Below are 23,930 nucleotides of genomic sequence, written 5' to 3'. Positions count from 1 at the left end.
GTGCTCGTGATGTTCAGTAGCCAGCAGGAGACTTGTATGGCCACAGTTAAACTGACCACAGGTAGGGTTCACTTCACTCTTGGGGACTCAAGCTAGCCAATTATGGGGAGGTACCTTCAGTATTTGGGTATGAGAGGAGTGTTTTCCTCCAGAAAGGACTTCTTGCTTAGAAAGAATTTGATACCATTCAGACTAGCTATCTTCTATCCCCAATTAATCAGTGAGAAGTAGCTTGTATAGAGCTCCTTCTGGCAGTTACGGTGCAGGATTTTAGGCTTAATCTGGTTAGAGAATAGTATTTGCTTAAATGGAGGTTGTACCCACATAGTTCCTTGAATGGAAGATAGTTCTTATCGTGGAAGTTTTAATTCAGTGCCTTTTTACATATGAGTCTGATGGTTGAACATGTTGAGAACAGGTACGTGGGAAGGGCTCAGATAGTGACAAAGGACAGCTCCATCCAAAACACTTGCCTTACTGGCTTCTCTTGGTGGAAGTTGAGCCCTTCAGCTTCTTCCCTGCATGCTTGATTATGAATTTATCTTCTATTTAGAAATGTGTCTGAATGAATAGCATGATGAACAGCTGTTGGTTTCGTATGCCCTTGTTCTGGAAGTCTGCTATGCTTTAAACCCATCCCTAAAACAACTTGGTCTTCCCAGGAAGCAAATTCAGACTGAAGTAGAGGTAGTCCATGACGAACTTCATTGGTAGGTCTTGTTTGTTTTCTTGTTTTGTTTTTTTTTTTAAATCTGCTGCTTAGACATATAGTTTGTTTATTTGTGATACAAGAATGTGTATCTATCTCTGCTTTTGTTCTTTGCTTAGATGTGTTTTCTTCCAGGTCAGCATCAAACAACTGAGATGCCAAGTAACTTTGGGTTTCAAGCTCTTTAAATACAGTAAATATGAAAAAAATCCCAAATGACATGGCAATGGACTGTGATAATAAAAATATGTAGGTGCAGGACATAATAATTCTTAGTGTCTGCTGGTTAAGGAACTAGGTCTGTTTAGTGGCGAAATCAAACTGGGTCCCTCTGTCACTCTCGTGCCTTTACTGTCACTTGGTAGTTTTTGACTTGTCAGGGTTTGGTTGTCTCTTCTTGTACCAAATTCAGTGCAGTGCTCTAAGGCTTACAATACTCAGTATAAAAGTGGGGTGAATCAGGCAAATGATGTCAGAATTCCAGTTAACTGACTGCTGTGGAATTGCTTCTGCATCTTAAGTGTCAGCAGAGGTGACTTCAAAGGCATCTGTGTCAGGAAAGAAACTCAGAGGAATTTGTACAGATGACTGCATTCTCTGGCGACAAAATCAAATTCCCTTAAATATCTGTGGCATATATCATATTGCAGATGCATCTTGTAACTAACCTTGCTGGGTCTTGATAATGGAAATCTGACCGGCCTCCCAGTGCAGACTTCCCCATGTGACACAGGTCAGCTGAGTCCATACTGAGCATTTGTGCTGCTCTTCCAACCATGGATTTGCCATTTACTGATTTCAATAAACAGTGCAGGCTCTGGAATCTGCTCTTTAATGCAAAAAGTTTGTGTCTTATTTTCAGTGTAGGCTCTGGAACTTGTCCAGCTGGTGTCTGTGAATGCAGAAGGGCATCAGTGACTACCACCCTTATAAATCTTGCTGCAACCTCTCTTTTACTCTTTGTTTCTATGTCAAGTCTTGGGACACTGTAGATCCAGAAGAAACAAATAGACCTGGTGCACTTCACTCTTAAGTTTCTCTTAAGACGCTGAGCTTGCTGAGTGTTTTGTGTACATGTGTATGTTATATGTGTAACACATGATGCTGTGGTGGTAGTGATTTTTAAGTAGTGTTTGAAGTGGGTACAGATCATGTTAATTGGGTTCAGCTTTGCTGTAATCTGGTGCTATGCCCATGCTGAGCTCTGGAATATGGCAAGATTTTTGGAATAATTCCTTCTGCAAATGTTAGAAATGCTTTCAGGATGACAGACATGTCTAATTTGTATTTCCAAAGTGCTTTTGGGTATGTGTTCAATACTCCAATTATTGCTGTGGAGCAACTGTACCCACATAGTGAAATCATAGACTTGTAGACTGGTTAGAGTTGGAAAGGACCTTAAAGATCATCTAGTTCCAACTCCCCTGCCATGGGCAGGGACACCTCCCACTAGAACAGGTTGCTCAAAGCCCCATTCAACCTGGCCTTGAACACTTCTAGGGATGGGGCATCCACAGTCCTCTGGGAAACCTATGCCAGTGCCTCACCACCCTCACAGTAAAGAATTTCTTCCTAATACCTAATCCAAATCTCTGCTCTTTCAGCTTAAAACTGTTGCCCCTTGTCCTATCACTTCCTTCCCTGATGAAGAGTTTCTCCCCATCTTTCCTGTAGGCTCCCTTTAGGTCTCCCCAGAGCCTTCTCTTCTCCAGGCTGAACAACCCCAACTCCCTCAGCCTGTCCTCATAGCAGGGGTGCTCCAGCCTTCTGATCATCTCTCTGGCCCTCCTCTGGACTCGCTCCAACAGGCCTATGTCATATCTAATTGTTGTGAACACAAAGTGAAAATGTTGCTGGCCACATTATATGCCAGCATTCTTAAATAGTGGTGGTAACTGTGAAGAACAACCATTTTTAATTTTGCTTACTGAAAACAAACGTAGACTTTCAATTTCATTTAGCAACAGAACTGTGGTGAATCAGCTGCTGGAAATCAGAATAATTTTGGAATCCTTCAGTGCTGTAGATGGTTTTCATGTGTTTGCTCTGATAGTAAATTTAAAACAAAATAGCCATTTATACAATGGTAGCTTGCTTTATTGAGTAATTGACTTGTCATTAACCTGCATGTCTCTTTGAAGAAGAAATATACAGGAGAACGATTTGTGTGTATTGGCCGGTGTTTCTAAATCAATAAGCACATAGTTCTGTGTTGCAACATCTAGTGAAGTAGTTAATCCTTAACTTTAAATCTGGTTCTAAAGCAATTGCTAGAGCAGTTTGTAGCGATGGGATGCAAATAGCTGTTGTTTCTCCTCTCCTCCCATGTCCTACCATATTTTTTAAAATACTATATCTGATTAGCATCTAGATTGTTGGACAGATTGATTTCACTAAACCTGAATATTAATGGATATCCTCTTACTATGCTAGTGTACCTTGCTGCATAATGGTTTTCAACTCTTTCTAAAAACCACTGTTACGTAGGATAGGTATTAAAAAAAATTTTAGTAGTGCCTTATTTGAGGTATCAATTCACTGTTTGTATCCCTATGTTTCTCTGTAAATCCCACAAAGGTGGAAGGTGACACCCCCCGCCACCCAAGCTGTCTTTCCAGAGCTGTGTTTATAGTGGATATTTTTCAGTTAAGCTCAAACATGAGTGCATTACCTTGCATGAGGAGGTAAAGACTGTCTTTTCTGGAGCAAGTCAAAGAGGAAAAAACATTGGCTGCATAGCCCAGCAACAGTGCCTAGGTAGGAGCACGCAGGCAGTGGTTCAGAACTGATAGGAGGGAATCCCTGCAAGCCTCAAGGAGGGGCCACTGCGCACTCTGGAGGTTTCCCTTTCCTTTTACTGTAGTCAGAGTCCTCACAGTATCTTGCAGAAAGAATAATGTGAAGGATGGGTTCCTCGTTGAATGCTTCGTGGATTTAAATCATGTATGGAGATGGGGAAGGCAGGCCTTGTATCTGAAAGGCTGTTTTCCTCTTAACTTCTGACATGTAGCTTAGTGTACTGAGACTTGTAGAATCAAACCAGGGTAGCACATGCAAAGCCATGTTTAGGGTTCTGTGGTTTTGAGAAGATTAGATAACAGATTGTAAAAGATGTGCCTGGCTGGGCATGATAAGCAGTAGACCTAACATCATCTTGAGCCGCTCTTGGAAGGCGTATGACTTGCTGTAACTGAACCTTCATAAGTCACTCTCCTCCCTTGCCTTTCACTCCCTGTCCCTCCCACACAAAAACACTGGGAGATAAAGGGTAATGAAAGGAATATAGAACAGAAACAAATACTTTGTTTGTCGAACAATCTAGAACCTACAGGAATATGAACATTTCCATGCTTAGTATTTTCTCCCTGATAAAAGGACGCTTTCTTTAACTTCCTAATATCAGATAACTCTGTGTATGTATGTGTTCCTATCTCAAAGATAAGGTAAGGTTCCTATCTCAAAGGTAGGTCTGTGTTGACAACATAAGGCTCTACTTCTGCATTTAGTTCCTGGATTTCTATGACATGTCAAGCAATAATGGAATCTTATTTTATGCTTATCTAGGAAATGACTAATCTTTTGTGGTCAGCACTGCATTGTCAGATATGATGAAAGTCTTATACAGAGTAAAGCTTAAAGTGATGTAGTAATGGTGGTCAATACATTCCTTAATTTTGATGTGAATGTTACAGTATTGTCACTTTTTTGTTTTCTAGGATGATCTTGCAAAAGGAAGGTCCTCGTTCTCTGTTTAGAGGGCTGGGTCCTAATTTAGTAGGTGTTGCTCCTTCCAGGTAAATGAAATAATTTTGATGACATTTTGGTTGCTGTACATTATTAATGGGATTTAATATTTATTTGAAGTGAGTTTTTGCATCTGCAGTTCTAAATACTTAAGAGCAAATAACCTTTGGTTCCTGGGGTAACTTCATGGGGTCTGAGAAATTGAGCCACTTGTGTACTCCACAGCTCCAGTCCCACATCCCTGCACCAACTTTCTCAGCATTTACTGTCGTATATGCTACTGTAATAGTATTTACTATTGTATACTGTCCCTTGTGCAGAGTTTTGTCCAGTTAAGAAGGAAAATGCTTAAGGAGTTGCACATGTAAACAAGAAATCTGTACCTTTGAAAATACAAAGGTAGATTTAACTTCCAGTTAATCCATCATCTTTAGGGAGCAATTGTGTGACTGTAGCCTTAAAACACTGTGTCTTTCTTCCTGAATTCTGGTGAAGCAAAGGCTTCCTGCAGTAGGAAGCCTGCTCTGAAACTTCCAAAAGGGCAAGACTGGGTGGAATGACACCCTTATAGCTGTTCCAGAGGAAGCAGATCCAGCGGTGGGCTGGAGTCCGAAGGGTACTGGGGCAGTGTCAGAGTGCAGTGGATGAGGGTGTAAATCTGGTCTAATTGGCAGTGGTATTGCTGCTGTCAGTTGCTCTGCATCAATACAAATGCTCTAGCTGCTTGGCTGGTGCTGGCAGCACGAGAGAGATGCAGGTTATGCCTGAAGCTGAACTGATCCTCGTGTACAAGTTTTAGCCTAAGTTCAGTCCAAAAATAGGAGAATACCTAATGAAGAGTATGGAATCAAAGTTGTGTAAAACTAATATGAATACTTAATCCTGGAAGAGGCTATAGTCATCTTTTGGCCCATTTTTATTCCTTTCTACTCTGTTTTAAGAGAAGTGTGTTTATGCAGAGGGGACTATATTCCACAAAGGTTTTATTCTTCCCTTGACTTAGTGCCCTGCTTTCGTTTATTTTTTTTTTTTGGTCTGAACAGAAGATGTTATTATTCCTGTCTCCTGCAGGAGACAGGACTCCCCTACCCCATTTGGGGAGTATCCTAACTTTTCTGGTTTAAGGTCTCTGGATGCTTCTAGAAAACTTTATTAAACTGGACTTACCATTCAGTGTTGATTTGTCTTCTACTTAAATCTGACAGATGAGGTGTTGCTTTATATATCCTCTGCATGAATAAGCAAAAAACATAATTCAGGAATTGGAGGACTTTTAGCAGAATTTTTAAGGAATTAGGAATACTTGAGATATTTACTGATCACTAACTTAGCATTGCTTTTTGGAGAAGCTGAAGTAATTCCAGTAGCTTTCTTTTTTCTTGACACCGGTGGGGTACTTTTAAACTGAAGAGCCTCTTTGTTTGACAGTCCAGTCTGGATCTGAATGTTAAATATTGGTTTTTATTTTTTAACAGCAATTTTTATGTGGCAGTGAGTTCTATTTTATAAGTGGCTATCCTCAATGAAAAAAATCCTCAGTTGCAAAAAATAAACCCTATATGTCTTTTCAGGAAATTTTATGCTGTATCTTACAATTCCCTTCCCTTCTTCCCCCAGGGGAAATACTTAGCTTGCTTCCCTGCTGCCCCTGCCCCCAGCCCTGTGTTCATACTAAAAGTGTCAACTTGGTATAATGTGTGAAGTCTTATAAATAAGCACATCCTCATTCCCCTCCGGCTGACTCGGGCTTCATCCTGTACTTCATTTCAATTAAGCATTAGCTAAGTGGATTTAACAGCAGCTCTTTGTTTAAATAAGCTGTAGAGAAGCATGTTTCATAATACATCCAGTATACTTAACTGAGTTCAGATTCCATTTTAGAAATTACACCCATAGAAGCAAGCATTTTATCTTTTTTATAATAAAGAAAAACATGTTTGCACAGCTAATGAGGTTAATGTTCTGTTCATGAAAACTTGCATGCTGGTTTTTCCTCTTGTAGACGGTTATTTGTGAGTTTAAATAACTGAGTTAGAACCTTAAATGTGAGGTTTAGATGTGCTTAAAATAATTTTTTCAGCTTTAATGGATGAAAACATGCTTTTTTTCCTAATATTTTACACTGATGTGCTGACTTTTGTCTAGCTTTGTCTTGATGCCAGCTGGAATGTAGTATAAGTTTACAAATATTTTTTGGTAGTGTATTCTAAGGAAAAAAGCTATGTCTAGTTAAATACAAAACTGAAGAAACAGCTGTTCTAACATTTAAAATATAAATATTTATAACTACAAGTTACGAAGTGTAATGACAAGGTATCAATATTTACATTTTAAATGTTAGAACAATTTTATAAATATTGTGTGCTGTTTAGTTTATAAAAAAAAGCTACATACTTGCTAGTTTTTTGGAAATTGCAATGCTATTGAATTGAGTTTATGCCTATTAGCACAAATTTGATCCATTATTTGAGACATACAGAATTCTGTAATTCCAGTTAATTCAACGGTGTTTATCTTCCCTGGCTAAACTTCCTAGTGTCACAAAAACCACTGCCATATTTCTAGTTATCTATCCTTCCCCTCACTAATTGTTAATTGGAGCTGTTGTGCAAGGAAAAGTTGTGAAGTATGCTGTTCCTCCTTCCTAGAATAGTCACACTAATTTGTAAGCATAATTCCTTGAGTAGTTTTCTATTTAGGAAATAAGGCTTGAACCAAGGTCATCTTGATTTAGTGAAGTTAGTGGCGCTGCTTTTAAAGGGTATCAACACGCAAAACATAACTTGGATTTTGTTCTGATTTTAGGGCGATATATTTTGCTGCTTACTCAAACTGCAAGGAAAAGTTGAACAGTATTTTCAATCCAGATTCTACCCAGGTACACATGATTTCAGCTGGTGTGGCAGGTAAGGATCTGTAACTTTTTAGCTTCATTCTAGAGTCCTGTCTACAAATGAGAGGCGGCAATAGATGTGGAAAAAACAAAGTTCAGTGATTGAATGAACTCTTTGTAGTGTTACCTTCTTTGGCCTCTCATTAAACAAGCTATCTGGAGAATATGCGTATGAAACATTGCACTTCGTGTTCATGAAGATCTTTAAGTGTGTGAGTGAATGGTCTTTTCTAGGAAAACTTGCATGCTTGCTTTCTTGATTGTAAACTTGTTAAATGTAAAATGAAAGCTTTCAAAACAGTAACTTCTTGCTCTGCAAGCTATAAACAACATTGTTTGCGCTGAACTCTGGCATAATGCTTTTAATCTGTTTTTTATCATAACTTTTTCTGTTACAGCTTTTTTGTCTTTCTGAAATTCACCTACAGATATTTGTATAAATCACATGTAACAGCCCCCCCCCCCTTTGCTGAAATACCAGTCTGTGTGAAGTTTGCTCTACCACTAAAGTGACATAGAGCAGATTTCTGTAGTTTTCATGTATTTTCATCTCTAGAAATTAATTCCTACTTTATATCCGCAGTGTAACTTTGTATTTTAGTAGCTACCAATTTTTGTTGCTTGATTTGTATGTTCTGTGCTTTGGTATTATTAACAAGGGGAGCTAAAGGCAACTGAGATGAGTTATGGTCATGGATTTGTGCTGGGGAAATCAAAACTTGGGCTGGCAACATTTTACCTATTGTTGCCTGTGTCTTTCCTACACAAAAACAAAATTTCAAAAGTCTTCTGTATAGGCCATAGACACTTCACAGATGAACTGTGACAGTTTTATATTAGCCTGTTGAAGTTTCTAATTCCTGTCAAATTTTACAACCACTGTTATGTGAGTACTAGTGATCCGGAATAGACTGCCAAAGGTGATGTCAGAGTAATGAATACGATTAGTTTTCCATCTAATACTTGCTAATAATCTGATACAAAGAAATTTTTATATAGCATGGAAAATTGAAGTGACATTAGCTTTGTACTTTAACACACTAATGCTCATCTCTAGCACATGAGAAATGCAATGGTGGTTTTAAATCTTCTGACTTAGAAATATAAGAAGAGCTATTTTGTCTTAAATGGGCAAATAAGCTACTTGGCTGATACAGTATTTTTTTATCACCTGGAAATGTGTGTTTTGTTTGTAGGTGAACAGCATGGGGAATGAGATGGAAGGGGATTTCATGAAAACTTTATCCTAATCAGTTAATTGCTCCAGAAACCCTAATTAAGTAATTAATTTTTCTTGTCTTCAGCATTTTGTCAAGGGGATAAAACATGTCCTTAAATTGGGGGGGAGGGGGAAGTACGGGTGATAGAACCAAATCTATCCTCAATTGAAGACAACTTGTGTAACTCATGCAACGCTGCAGACAAAGGTTGAGAGTGTTCCTTATCTTTGGAAGTTACTGCCCTCATTCCATAATGAAAAGAACATTTATGGAGATACACTGTAGTGACTTTTCCCAAGTGCTTGCAGACACAGACTGTAGTTTGTCAGAGTTCTGTATCTGCTTATTGACTTGCTTCCCTTCCAGAAGGTTGGTATTATGCATTTGTAATTTTGACTGTAGGAGACTGGGGTAAATGTATTTGAGCCTTAATTGCTGTCTGACCTTCTTACATTTGTGTACCAGCTTTAATACCGAGCACTTTTTGTGGTTGTTATCTCCGTCACACTTACCTAGTTCTGCAGTTGTATTCCTAAACCAGATAGCTGGTGAAACTGAATGCCCAGGGCAGGTTCACACTACAGGTCACAACTTTCTTTCTCTTGAAATGGCTTGGCACTGTCTACTACAGACATTCTCTGGAAGAGCTTTGAAAGAAGGTTCTTTGACAAACAATTTCTTGGTACTCATTACTGGCGGTATTCTGATTTATATGTAAAGGACTGTAGCTAAAATTAACAGTGCTTTCTTGGGAACATGCTAACCATGTTTTTGTAATTCTAATATATTTCAGAAAATGCACTTAAACCAGCTATTAACAGTTTTACCTGCAAGGTTTGTATTGCTATATGATGCAAATCAACTTAAGGAAATGGCAAAATAACAGGGACAAGATTGAATGTGAGCTCTTAATTGGTTGACTTACAGGTTAACATAGAAGATCACCATAATATTTGCTTTGGAACGTAAGATTTCAAAATTGGCGAGGTGGATAAACACTTCTACTAATTAGCAAAAATAATCAGTATTGGTTTTTTCTTTTGCAGCTGCCAATGGTTTCAGTAAGGAATTGAGTAACTCAGTCTTAAATGAGGGATTTTTTTTGTTTGGATTTGACCTTTCTGTTACATAAAGGTTTCTAATACCTAATGAGCATGAGGTGGTGTTTGCACTTACAAAACTTTTCCTGTAGGTTGCAAAATATGATAATGATGCAAAAATACAATTAAAAAATCTAACTTACTGCTATATGAAAGTAGTGTAAGTAGTGAACTTCAGTCACTTTAAATACTGTTTACTTGTATCACATGTTAGTACAAAAGTATCTCAGGCTAGGCTGATGTCATTGTTAAATGAGGATTATTTTATGCACATGGCACTTTTGGGAGCAAGAATCTGAGGTATGGCATTTTAAGCATTTCTGTTTGGTTTTAGGCCTGATTCTTCCTTCTTGAGATAAAACGTGTGTTTTTGGGTTTGTTAAGATTCTTTTAGTAAGTTTGTTTTATCCCAAGGAGGATGAATTATGCTACATGTTAGTAACTGATGCCTTATGCAATTAGAAATCAATATTTTTCTCTCGCTGTGTGCTAGCCTCCCACAATTCACGTCACCGTCGTACATAAAATATCTGTATATTGACATGAAGAAATACTTGGCAATCTTTTTTGCTTACTACTTGGCATATCACATGATTCTCTTTTTGCAAACTTGGACAGTGAATATATCTGAAGCATACTACAAGGAGAATGTTTGCATGTGTGAAGATAGTTTATCTCTGTACATTCCACAGTTAGGCAAAATTCTCAGATTTGTTATAAGCTCTGCCTTCTCATTGCACTTAATCAATCTCTTTTGCCACAATGGAGAATAAAACCTTCTGTGGAGAACTGAATGAAATATTTGATTCCTGTATGGCTTTCTGATTTGCCTGTTTGATGATTCATAGCCTCATTTGGACAACATGGCTGCAAAACTACTTTGCCTTGTATACTATTGCTGTTCTTTCTGTAACTCTACTGGCAAACCAACCCAAGTGTAGACATTTTTATTTAAAAAAAAAAAATTGGGACCACATTTTTTTTTTACTTACAGAGGTACCATACTCTTGTAAGTTTTTAGTAGTATGTACCCAGTTACTTAATACAAAATAAAATCCATATATAGTTCATTGGTTACTGATATTAGAAAGTTTGATTTCATAAGGCATCTATCTTTTTCAGTGTTAAGACATGGCTAGCTTTTCTGAATTATATTTGGGGAGGGAATGGGGAATAAGGAGGGTTCACTTGTAAATTTGATATATAGGTAAGTATTTGGAGATTAAAAAATTGAACTGCTGCAAATGAGCAGAAATTTCAGTACTCAGTGTATTTTACACAACTATTTTAATATCTGTGGCCTGTTCTGATTATTTTTCTTTCTTTTTTTCCTAAACTTTTACCTGAAAACAGTTAGATCTCACAATAACTAATTCACAAATCCTTCCAGTGGGATTCGATTTGTACACATGTGTCTGTTGAGGTCACTGCTTGTTGTTATGATACAGAAAAGCCTGTGTCTATTTTAGGCATTTACTGTACATTTCTCCCGTGAAAAGAGTGAGATCGTGTCATCTCATGCTCCCCATCCGCAGGTCACTTCCTGCAGAAATATGGACTAACTTAAACCTCGTGAGTACTGAACTGAGCGTCTCTTGCAGCCTCTAGTGTAAGAACCACACATTGGGTTTGTAATATCTATTAAATAAACAAAATAAGGGGAATTCACTTTCTTTATCTTGAACTCAAATGATGTGCATTGTGCAAAGACATCACTTCTTAACTCAGTTAAGAGTTATTTTTTTCTGTGCAGTTCAGGGAAAGGTGGCAAATGCCTTTCACTGATAGCTGCTACTTTACTTAGCTCTGGCTAATTGAATGTCCCTACTGGGTTCAACAAGGCCTTTTATCTTTTTTTTCAGTGTCCCAGAGCTGCCTTTAAAGTGCTGCAGCCGATATTCTGTGTTGTCACATTATTTCAATGACCTCTTTTCTTTTTTTTAATATGTATACAATCTCCTTTCTGTCTCTTTTGTTTTCTCTTTCGGTTTGTTTTTATTTTACTACTTTGGATTTTAATTCAACATTTCATATTCCCATGTGTCTGTATCAATTACATTTTCTTATAGATTAAAAAAACCCCTAACCTTTGAAATGTGATGCATAATAGGAATACCTGGGATCTTACCTGTCAGTAGCTGATACAGCTCAAAAAGTAGATTGAGATAATTCTTTCCATCTGAAACTGGGATACAATTTCATAGAATAAAATGAAACATAGAAAAGTACAGGAATTTCTGGTATTGCCATATTGATCTATACTTCTAATGAATCTGTAATCTTAATCTTTCTTGAGGATACAACACATTGAGCATTGTAAAGCATTATAAAGTTCACTGAGACTTCTAAAAAGGAAAAAAAAAAAAAAGAAAAAGGAAACAATTTATACAATTGGTAGCACTTCGTAGTAGCTGTTGAAAGCCCCCCACCTTTATTTGTTTAACCAGTACTTTTGCTACAGTTTTTCTGTATTTACAAAGAAAAGCTTATCTTATCAAAGATCCCAAAATTCTGGATGTTTCATGTTTTGCAGTGCTTTCTTTGGGTGTTAGCATCACTCAACTTTTAATTTATTTTTCTTCTTCTACTGGCGGTATTTACACTGCCTGTAAGAATTGAGCTGTTGCTTCATCCTGAAACCTGAATTATTGAAGGCTCTTTGATTTGAAAGCTTTGGCTTGAACTGTCATGCTATTTAGGCTTACGGCAGCCCTAGGGAAAAAAATTGGCTCTGCTGCTAAGTGTCTGATCCTGCCAGCAGGGGTGTGATGCTTAAGTCATATTTAGAGCAACCCAGGGAGTGCAAGTTCAGAGTAAGTCGCATCCTGTGCCAGCCATGCTTCACCGCCAATTTCCAATATACTCTTCCCAGCCTGCCGAGAAGTATCAGGCTGCTGCTTGGGGCAGATACTGCCTTCCTGTTCCAGGGTTAGGATCTAGAGAGACCATTTTTTGTGGGGTTTGAAAAAGAAGAAGAAAGGGCTGAGCAGATAACACTAACATATAGTCTAGCAGTAAGAAAATTCCAAATCATGTCATTAAATGGGAGTGCAAAAGACTTTTTTTTTGTCTTGTTCACTTTTAATTAAGAACTAGTAGAGACTTAAGAGCTAATTTTGTTTTGTTTTCTAGAGACACGTCTTTCCTGGAAAATGTGTTGATAGGGGAAGCTAGATATTTTTCCCCATCTTATTGAAAAGCCTTTGCAGTCCTGTGTATTTCTAGTGCCCTTGACTGCACTATAGATATGGAAAGATTCTGTTTTGGAGTAAAACAAAATTAAAACTTTCTTAATGCTAGTATAAAGAAATAAAAAAAAAATGCAAGAACAGTGCTTCCTTTCAGTTCAGTTCAACCCAGGGTGAAGTGCTGCTGGATCAGTGGAGTCCCTATGGCATTAAATGACAGGTCAGAAGGGCTCTGGCTAGTTGAACTGCAGAACCTTCTTTTGCAGGTGCAATATGTTTTAAAAACATTCTGTGCCTTGTTATGGCAGACTAGTTCCCTCATGCTTTGAGTTTTTACATAATTGTTTGCCTACATAAAATGCACATAAAAGATGCTTTTGGCTTGTTAGGATTTCACTCCATCATATGAAGGACATATACATACCTAGGCATAGAAAAGTAAGTAATGTATCAGGGGAAAAAAAAAAAGCCAAATCCAAACCTTTATTATTAACCCAATGAATTCATAGGAAGTTATTTAGTTAAGAGGTTTGAGTCAGTTTAAAAATCTATTTAATCAAAAGATTAAACTGAAATCCCTAATGTGGTTTTGCTATTCTGGCACAGAAATATAGCTAAATCTTAGTAGCCGCTAAACCTCATAGCGTGTCTTTAGAACTGTAACTGAAAATCCTAATGACCTATTTAAGATTTGGGGTGGGAGGTAAAGAAACCTTAAAACAGTTAAGATCCCCTGGCATTTCTCCGAGTATTGCAGTCATTTGTGTGCAATGTAAAGCTAGATTGTGATTGAACAGAAGTAACACGTATGCAAGCCGTTCTGCTAAAGACATATATTTATGTAAGCTGTTAATGATCTCCATAAACAAGCTTATCGATAGCCTGTTTGTTGTATAAGTATTGTGCACCAGATATGCACTGAACAAGATAACTCCTTGTTGCTTTCCCACAACCCCAGTCCATTCCCCTGCAGGAGGGCAGCATGTCTTTGTAGAGACAGATGAGTAATGTGTGTCACTTAGAAAGCAAGTGTCTAAATTTATCATCTCTTGCCTGGCCATGTTCCAGCTCTTTCCTTTTCCTTTTTTCTCCTGCAGACTTGTCACCTCATTAATGGTGCACGTGTGGTATTACAACTCTAGATGGTTTTTTTTATTTGATTTTTTTTTCAGAGCTGCCTTTCACTCTGCTCTCTTTCTCTCCACGGTTGTGCAGAAGTAAGAGTGATTCTTACTTCTTTTCTTTATTTTTTTTATTTGTTTCCTTTTCTCTTTTTCTTTCTTTTTCTTTAGTGGACTGAAAATCAAAGCTTTAACCCTTATGCAAGCCCGAATAGTTGCTGTCTGTCTGGATAGTTAGAAGTCATACTATTTACTTTAACAACTTAAACACTCATATCCTTGTAAAAGTATTCCTGGGCCAACCAACAATCTCTGCTTTGAATACTAAATAAAACATTAGTGCTCAAATTTAACTGCTCTTCATAGTTCAGTATTAAAAGGTCTCTTAACTTACAGTAACACATGCCTTTTAACTGCACCAAAAGTATTTATTCAGTCTGCATGCTTTTAAACTCGGATTGTATTTCAGGTAGCAAATTAAATTGACACAATGTTTTATACCATCTCAAATTGCTATAGCTGTATCTGTAATGTGTTCTTATTGACATGTTTTCTAAATTGGCTAATACTAGTCTAGCTAGCTTTGCTGTTTTATGGTGTCAAAACAGGGTTGGTATGATTAGATAGGCTGAGAAATGTACACAATTGGGCTGATTTCACATGGGGCGTCTCTTGCTAAGAATCAAACTTACTCAATGTAAAATTAAAAAATAAGCTAAATGTTTATTGGCTGTATGGATTTGTAAAATATCAGTAAAGAGCTTCAATGGGTACTTTCTAAAATTCAGTATAGTCCGAGTTTTTGCATCCATTGTACCTTACTGTGTGCATTTTGAACTTAGATGCAGTTGCTCTTATGATACTATGACATCTAACTTTTCTTTTTAAATATTTTAGGTTTTACTGCGATCACAACAACTAATCCCATTTGGCTAGTAAAGACACGATTGCAGCTTGATGCAAGGTAAGAATCTCAATAAGAGAATCTACTAGTGACAATGGGAAATCTCACTGCTGTGATAAGACTTCACTTAAGTGTTGTGAATCTGTTCTGCATCCCGAAATGGAATGATCCTTTAAATATCCAAGATTTCAAATTACACTATCATTTTTCTCTATTTTAATCTCTGTTCTGAGGCACTCTTGAGGCACTGTAGTAGACTGGCTAGCGAATTTGGAATTAATTACAAGGTTACAGCCTCATTAAAATAATGTTCTACCAAAAATGTGCTTACATTTTCCTTCAGTAATACATTCTCTCTGTTTTTAGCTGTTGAGCTAAACATCCCTGAAATGAGGATTTAAGTATTTTAGCACAAGTTTAGAAAAATGCCTGAAACATCCTGGTTTTCATTTTTTGCGTAGAATGAGCTCTAGCCTACTATAAAAAGGGGAAGGCTGCTTTCGTGGATCCAAACACAGGAATTGTTCTAATGTGAGATAGTCAATAGTTGTTTAGACTTATTACAGAATTGATTACAGAAACTGTTTATTACAAAACTTGTAAAGAAGTAAATTTTTATGCAAATAAGGAGGAAGAAAGACTATATTCCCATCTATTTAAAACTCTAGGGAGAGACCGATATGATGCAAGTCTCTCAGTGCAACTGTCTTGTTCATTTTGTAGACTTTCTTATTTAAAACTTAGCATGCGATATGAAATTCTTTCTTCAGCCATCCTAAATACATTAATGAGCCACATATTCCTATTTTGGAGAGCTGTTGGGCTTTCTGTATTAAGTGCATATTAGCTTTTTTCCTCTTAGCAGGTATATTGTCAGCTGCAAGGTGACCACAGTAAATGTATTCCAGAACTAGCTTTACTGTGAGATTTTTTTGTAATGCCACCATATGATTGCCATGATAATTCCATGGCTAATTCCAAGGGGGTTTTGGTGCTACATGCAACCTGATGGCATCTTGTGCCTCTACTTGTTTTTTTACTGATTAATCAGTTAAATTGCTTAAATAATAGGGCTTTAAGGAAATTAGAGAAAACTATGGATTGCTTGTGCACGTTATTTCTGTACATTGTATCAAGCACACAGTTCATGTGGGAGACCTGAAGAAGGAAGTACCTTCTGTCTTTGTGTAGGACACTACAATTACATGGGCTAATCTAGCACATGCTGTATTCTCAGCTCTTCTAATTCAGTTGCTGTTATTAGGGAAATAAAAACACTTGTTGGGTGGCATTGTCCTGGCTTGATCTTGTTTCTGTTGAAGTTCTCAAAAATCTCACTGATCCCAGTAAGAGCTGGAGAAGGCATTTTTTTTGTTTCCAAAGTGACATTGCTTTGGCCTTCACAACAAGGTTATGCATCTTGCGCATCAGAAGAACAAGCTCTTAGAGCAGTCTGTGTCAGTGCACCCATCCAGGTGTACCAGGGACCTGGGGATTGGGGTGCCCCTGGAGCTGGCAGCTGTAGGTCCAACTGTTATTCTCACCAGTTGTTCTTGACTCTTTTCTTTTGCTTGTCAGCAGATCAGCACCAGCCCCGCAGTTCTCTGCAGCATCTACCACCTAGCTTATTCAAGATCTGATTTGCAGCTATGTGTGCCCACTCTTTCTCTTAATTGCGCTTGGTACCTTATTTCATTGCTGTCTGACGCTGCAGGTTCAAACCATCAGGACTTAAATTCTGCATCTAGTGATGCCTCATTCTACTTGCATAATAGCTACTGCCACTGGCTGTCTTGCTTTGTCAGTGTCCGTATGAGTTACTGTAACTTCTTACAAGGTTTTTTGCTGTTTTATTGTGTGACTTGCTCACTCGGGAGACCTCTGCTGGCAGAATCCATATGCTTCAAGTGTCTGCGCTTGCTGCTGCAATTAAGCATATTTTATTCAGTTTCATGATGGTTTTGCATAGCTGTGTACGGTATGCTAAGTATTTCAGTGTTCACAAATCAGTTCAGTAAGCAAGCTTTAGCTTTGGGAATAAGATTTTGTTTACCAAATATTGGTTGATATAGTCTGTCTAATGAGCATTTTCCTTGACATCAGCAGTGTCTTAATGGAGTCAAATAAAAGCTACCAGTGTTGTATTGGTTGGTATGCTTCCTCTGGATATCCTTGTTGTTTGCTGATTGCTGTGAGGCCTGCTGTTTGAACTCTTAGCCACGGCTTTCAAGTTCATACACCTTATAGCCATAGAATCATTTAGTTTGAGCTGTACTGCAAGACCTGCACTTCTGGAACAGGATGGGAAATTGCCATGCTGTGGAGCTGTTTGAAGCAAAACTTAGGGAAAGTCCACTCATTATGCAGAACAAAATGTTCATTTTTCGTGGGTCATTGACATTTACAGTTCATTTAGGAGTGTCTTTTCAAGCAATTTAGTCCTTTATTCTGTAAGACTTGGGCAGTCCTAGAGCTGTTCAGCTTGTCTACGTGATGCTTTTTCTGTAGTCACCGTATGAAGTTTGGCTTGGATTCAGTGTAAGGCTTTACCTGTGTTCAGTGCCGAAGGCCTTTGAGACTTTCACTTCAGGTTGTGTGTTCTTAAATGTATCTGAATTGGAACCCGTCAGCATCAGTGAGAGATGTTTCCTGAGTCCTCTTGTCACTCAAACAAAACAGTTTAATTATTTTCCTGTCTCAGGTTGCACCAGCTTCATGTCTGTCTTGCTCTCTCCTTTTTAGGAATCGTGGAGAAAAGCGAATGAGTGCTTTTGAATGTGTCCGAAAAGTTTATCGATCAGATGGTATTAAAGGCTTTTACAGAGGAATGTCGGCATCCTACGCAGGCATATCTGAGACTGTAATTCACTTTGTTATTTATGAGAGTATCAAGAGGAAACTACTGGAGTATAAGACTGCTTCTGCCATGGACAGTGAGGATGAATCGGCAAAAGAAGCTTCGGACTTTGTTGGAATGATGATGGCTGCTGCCACTTCTAAAACTTGTGCAACATCCATAGCATATCCCCATGGTAAGTGGGGCACGTACGGCTGACAGCCTGAGTCAAACTGATCAAAGGGAGGCTTTTTGGTGATATTTGTAGCAAACTTTGGCTTGCTTGCTCAAGAACTATTTCTTTGTCTAAAGCTTTTCGCATTAGATTCAGCAAGTCAATGTGAGTATAGTATTCGTAAATGGAAGTATTTTTAAGTGGATATCTAGCATGGGTTCTTCCTAGGTAATGTTTATTTTTCCAAAGGATTTGCCGGAGTATGGCCCAAAGTACTTAAGGAGAAAGTCTTTATTCACTTGGAATCTCTCTATATACTCAGCAATTTCACATAATTTGCCAGCAAGTTCTTGTCCCCCGTTTAGGAAAACAGTCTGTCTAGTTTGGTTTTCAGTAGCATGTAATTTCTGTGTAAAGTAGTTGTGTATTCATTCAGTGTGTTAATGGATTGAGTATTTCATTAATGTAATGTAAAATCACTAAGATAAATAGAAAGATAATGGAAAGTGGTGAACATAACCACATCTGGTTTTCTTTGTGCAGAGGTTGTACGAACAAGACTAAGAGAAGAGGGAACAAAATACAGATCTTTCTTCCAGACATTATCTTTGCTTGTGCGAGAAGAAGGGTATGGGTCCCTCTACCGAGGTTTAACTACACATCTGATCAGACAGATTCCAAACACAGCTATCATGATGTCAACCTATGAAGTGGTAGTCTACTTGCTCGATGGATAGCAGCGTGACAAGGCTTCCTAGAAGAAGGTGGAAGATTGAAAGACTGGAGTGGACCACTGAATGTCAGTGCCAATGTGGTGGGCAAAAGGAAAGTTACATGAGGAACATGCAGCTATGGACAAAACAGAAGGTTGATTGTGGGCAACCATGAATAATTTTGCTGCCTTATTGTGTGTGGTCTCCTGGCAATGTGACAAATGGGAACTGCCCCTTAGGGAATGCCTTTATCCATCTCTTAATTCAAAATTGTTACTTTCCTTTTCATCTATTGATCTAGACAAGACCATTCAGTCATTTTCAGAGACCTGATGGGTGAGGGAGGGGGCATAACTACATTCTTGGGCAGCCTTATTCACCTCTCTTAGTTGTTGCTCTCAACTACATCCTTTTTGTTCTGTTTTACTGCACAGTAACCTGAAGAATGGGGAAGACAGTACTTCCATACCCAAAACTTCCATTCAGTTGCTCTGAAGGCTCATAGAGACTTGAGGTAGTAGTCAGTGTATAGAGGTTTCCATGTTGCTACCTCAAGACAAAATATGGCGCAGGGACCCAGAACAGAGTTATTTCTTCACTAAAAAGGTGATACTTGTTTTCTTTGAAGTTTGAGCAGTGTTGTAGGTTAGTTAGAGAGGATCTGATTGTTGAACTCTTCAGGTTATCAATCTCTTGATATTGGTGTATGTGGATTTCTAGTTCTGCTGCATCATCTTTTTTTCTTTTCTGGAACTTTTCCTTTCTTAGGCAAGAGAGAGACCTATAAAACATTCTGCTATATCATCGGTTTTCCTTGCCAGCCTTCAGGTCACTCGCACAGCTAAGGAAGAACTTGCTGAATGCTACTTCATGGCCTTTTAAAGGTTTCTTGATGTGTTGAGAAATCTCAACTAGTCCAGCCTGCCATTTGTGAAGACAGGATTCACTCAAATAGTTTCATGCTACCTAAGAACAAGCTGTATTGTCCTAAAATGTCTGCCAAAGCCTGACTTGTATTAGCAGTATCTGTATGGGAGTGCAGGGGAAGAACACATATCGCCACGGTTAAGGCAACCAGAAAGCAGAAAACTGTAGAAGTTGTGAAAGATTTTTTCACTGCAGACAGCCTCTGTGCAGAATGATGGAGAAAATCGTAATTGAGATTTTCTTGTAAGCATTCCCCTTGATAATTGCTGTATCACTTCTTCCAACTTGAGCCCATGTACAGAACTGCAGCTGACAGTATAACCTTGTCCTCCAAATTGTCTGAATATTCAGATACTGTTTTTGTTGTTCTGTAAGCCAATTGCAAAACAATTGCATTCAGCACCAAGGTTTAGCTAGTTTATTCTGTCATAATTTACAGGGTTTTCCAAAACATACAGTTCGATTGTCAAAATAACAAGTTTAATGTTAGAACTTGTACAGCTTTGCAAACAAATCTTATCTGCACCTTGAGAACTTCTTAGTCTGCATCCATGATCCTTATGAGGAATATGATCATTATAAATTTGGGGCAATAGCTTTCTACCTACAAATGCTGCTACACTGGTGTGGACAGAACTGTGCTATCAACTCTTCCAGTGTGGTACTTTGGTTCACTTAAACTGCATTGTGTGCAATGGCTTTATTTTATGAATGTATGCACTTTGTGGCCTTCTTATGGCTTGTGACTTTTTTTTCTTCCTCTTATCTGAAATCAAACTATGTTCAAAACATGCAGTTTGCTTTTACACAAGGCAGGTAGTTTGATTTCTATGTGAGCAGCGCAGGATAAAACATTTTATGCTGTAGATCTATGGCATCTCTGTTGTGGTAGTTCTGTGGGCTGTATGTAAAAGCTTGAAGCTTGCAGAACAATCAGTCTGGGCTTTTCTCATTTTCTTTCCTTTGTTTTGACCCTTGTCATATTCTCCACATGGTGTCAAAGTATTGGAGTACTTCATGTAACTTGCTCTACTAGTTGCTGATACTTCTAAAAGCGACCTATAGCATGTACAGCGACCTTGCAATGGAGGCTTGGCTGTATTAACTTCCTTCTCTTTGGAAAATGTTATCTTACCTTTTTAAAGACAGAGAGCATGGTCTGTGGTGTGCCTGCAAAGGTGAACTTGATTGTTTTAAACAAGTAAGAGGAGTGATTAAATGTGTGCTGTAGTGGGCTTTTTCTAGTTATCTTCCTAGGAAAAATCTGGAGCACTCGTGACTGACTGAAGTCTTGCTGTGATGCTGCTGTTGGGATAACTAAGTGCAGGAATAGCTACTGATGGTAATTTTTTGTTCTGTAGGAAGTGGATTACTCTTCAGGCTATCCAGATTATTCAGTCATAGCCAAAACTTAAATTGGCAAAGGCAATATTCAGTTTAGGAGTTCATGAATACAGTTAACACTCAGATTAACCTAGACTTCATGAGAGTTGCTCTCTGTTTATTGGATACGTTCTCCCTTGATTACATGTTCATCTCCCATTAATTCACTGGGTGCCATGTGCGTGCCTTGTCTGGGTGAGAACAGACCCCCTGGAGTTGCTAAGTACAAAAAGGTTGATGAGGACAATTGAACATAAGAGACAACAGCTAAAAATAGACAATCAGCTTAGTATTCCACCTTTTTAATGGGCGTTTAAGCAATGTTTTAAACTTCAGGGGTGATCTTTTTGGCTTGCTTTTACATAACAAAACATAAATCCAGAGTTTCTTGGGATTTTGTGTTATTTTTAAACTACTAGTACATACAAAGTTACCTCTGAAATATTTCCCAAAGATCTTTAAATTATTTATGTAGTTTTCATGATATTTATTATAAAAACTCAAAGGGAATAAGAAGATGCTACATTCAGTAATATCCTTAACTACAGAACTGAAAGGAGTGCATTTAAACTTCCTTGTAATTTAAATGGTCATCTTGATTTATAATTCAATGTAATGTATTTATGTCACACTTCTCTGTGCTAGGGACGAAGGATGTCTGAAAAACTCTCAGTAATTAGTTTCCACGTATTTCCCCTGCCTCGATGAGGCTCAAATGTTATTGCAAGATGTTAGTTTTGACTTGGCAACCAGTTAGATTTGGGAAACGCTGCAGTTTGCTGAACCGGTCAAAAGATGGCACTGGAGCACGCATTCACCACGGGCAAGGGGCTCCTCTGCCGGGGCCTGGCCAGCTTGGTGTCTCACAGTGCCCTGGTTGCCACCGAGTGCCCGTGCCATTCCGGGGGGACATGGCAAAAGCGGCCTGAGTTTGGAAAGCCGTCAAAAAACAGACTTCAGCGAATGCCGTCACACTTCACAGCCCCCATGTTACCCCTCCGGTCCCTGCAGAGCCGCGTGGGAAGAGGCGAGTTGCGCGTTGCCGAGGGCTGAGCCCAGCCTTCAGGCTGACAGGTGGATCTGCTGGTTCTGTCGGGATTTCTGATCTGCTAGCCTGTGTTGTTTCAAGTAGGTTTACACGAGGGATTTATGGAGGTTTTTTGATTTAATTGTAACTGAAACATCAGCCTGTCCACTTGTATATCGACATTGTATGTGTCTAGTTCCCTGTTTACATAACGCACTCCGTATATTTGCTTTCTGATTGAGATGTTTGTTAATGACAGTTTCTGCTATTCTGTTTTTGTTCTTATAATGACATTTGTAACATTCCTCAGACTGTAGCATTTTTAAAAGAATGCTTCCAGAGACAAAAGATTGGAGAGCCTCTGTAAATGTTGCTTCCTGTTTAAACTGTTTAAATTTGGAAAACAAGCTGAACACTGAAGTGTGCCTAGGTAAATGTACTGCTATTTTTTTTTTTCAACTTTCTGTCTGTTAAGACTCAGTTAAGTTTTCAGTTCTTCTATTTAAGAGAGTCTGCCTACCCTGCATATGTGAACATAATTATGCCCTCAGAGTCATAGCTAAACGCTCACAAATGGCAGTTTGAGAATATTTCAGTGTTCATGTGAGGTTTGCTATTATTCTTACATACATGTAGTTGGCTGTAAATTATGTGCATTTACTCTGTAAAAGCTGACTTTTTTTGTTTGGATTGCTTTACATTTCAAAGAAAATTAAAATGATGTGCTTCTATTCATTCAAATGTTGCCTTCTGTGCTAAAATGTACACTATTTTTAACCTTTTTTATTTTATTATTGATATATACCAGTGTCTGGACAGTTGAGATTAAAAATGAGTAATTCATTAGGAGATCCCAGTGAATCACTTCACCTTGTGTCATTTTATAGTAGCTGAAAGTAATGTATCTGTATTGTACCTATAACATGTTCTTTTTGGAGTGGTTCATGGATGTCTTAAAGTAGTCAGATGTGTTCTTGCGCTTGGGATTTCAATACTGTTACCTTTTTCACAACTATATATTACTATCTGTCAACTGAGATTCAGTAACTAATGATCAGGAAATTCATGTCCATTTAAAGTGCCAGGTAGTACGAACCACTGCGGACAAAAATGAAGAGCAGTAATTCCTTAAAATGTTCAGACTTAATTGCATGTGCAGTTATAACCAAGTCCTTGAATCTGAAACATTATTAGATAACCTTTCTCTCAACAGTAGGCATTTGATCTGAAGTCAGAACTTCCTCAGAAATCATTCTGCAAATATATATGTAGATTTTTGGGGTGGGGTGGTGTGCTGAGTGTTTTACTCTCAATATGTGTTCTAAACTGAATCCTTTGCAGCCTTTCTTATGGAGCTGGGTTTAATGACTCTGATTTGATTCTTTTGGCTATTTGGAAACTTGCATTAAAACAGCACATCTGTGATGACTTTTCTATTGTGTTGATGGGAATTGACCTGCCTTGCTCTGCTTCTGAGACTTTCTAGCTTCCAGGTGAGGCAGGTTTAGAGTTCATCAGTCTTCTGGAATCAGTCCAGGCAACCAGTGTGCTTATCCCTGACACATCCAAAATTATGCCTCTAACTGGAATAATTGTAATTGTCTGTAATTGATCTTTGACTTTGACTCTTGGAGAGAGGCAGATTGGCAGGGCAGAGCTCAGGTTAAGTGTTTGGGGATGTTTTGACGCTCGTGCTGCTTTACAACCCCTTTTGCTGGAGGGGTTGTATTAAGCTTGCCCTGGACAAAAAGCATGTCTGTAGAATGAAGGTCTCTTTAAAGTCCTAATTGATTTAGGGCTTGGCACTAATGCAGAGGTGTAGTCTGACATAGATGCAGCCTAAAAGCGTGTGAGGTTTAACAATGATCTCTTTGACAAAAGCGAACCTTTGAATTTGGTAATGCACTTAACACTAAAATAAAAAGGTACTTCGGAAGACAAATACTCCTCTCATCTTGTATGCACTCTTGCCAGCCCATGTGCTTGGTGC

The 23,930-nt window shown here is 38.3% G+C and overlaps 1 protein-coding gene across 1 annotated transcript in view; it reads left to right on the top strand.

The window, feature by feature from the left end:
- SLC25A36 (solute carrier family 25 member 36) overlaps positions 1 to 23,374 on the top strand; it is a 35,321-nt gene extending 11,947 nt beyond the window's left edge. Inside the window, exons 3-7 of the mRNA XM_054206973.1 lie at positions 4,426 to 4,503; positions 7,259 to 7,359; positions 14,873 to 14,939; positions 17,622 to 17,911; positions 18,434 to 23,374. Coding sequence (XP_054062948.1) covers positions 4,426 to 4,503; positions 7,259 to 7,359; positions 14,873 to 14,939; positions 17,622 to 17,911; positions 18,434 to 18,627 — 730 coding nt within the window. The 3' untranslated portion in view covers positions 18,628 to 23,374. The remainder of the gene's footprint in view (positions 1 to 4,425; positions 4,504 to 7,258; positions 7,360 to 14,872; positions 14,940 to 17,621; positions 17,912 to 18,433) is intronic.
- Positions 23,375 to 23,930: the final 556 nt, after the last annotated feature.

This window comes from Rissa tridactyla, chromosome 6, assembly GCF_028500815.1.
Source record: "Rissa tridactyla isolate bRisTri1 chromosome 6, bRisTri1.patW.cur.20221130, whole genome shotgun sequence".
Taxonomy (NCBI): domain Eukaryota; kingdom Metazoa; phylum Chordata; class Aves; order Charadriiformes; family Laridae; genus Rissa; species Rissa tridactyla.
This window is presented reverse-complemented; position numbering and strand designations above follow the sequence as displayed.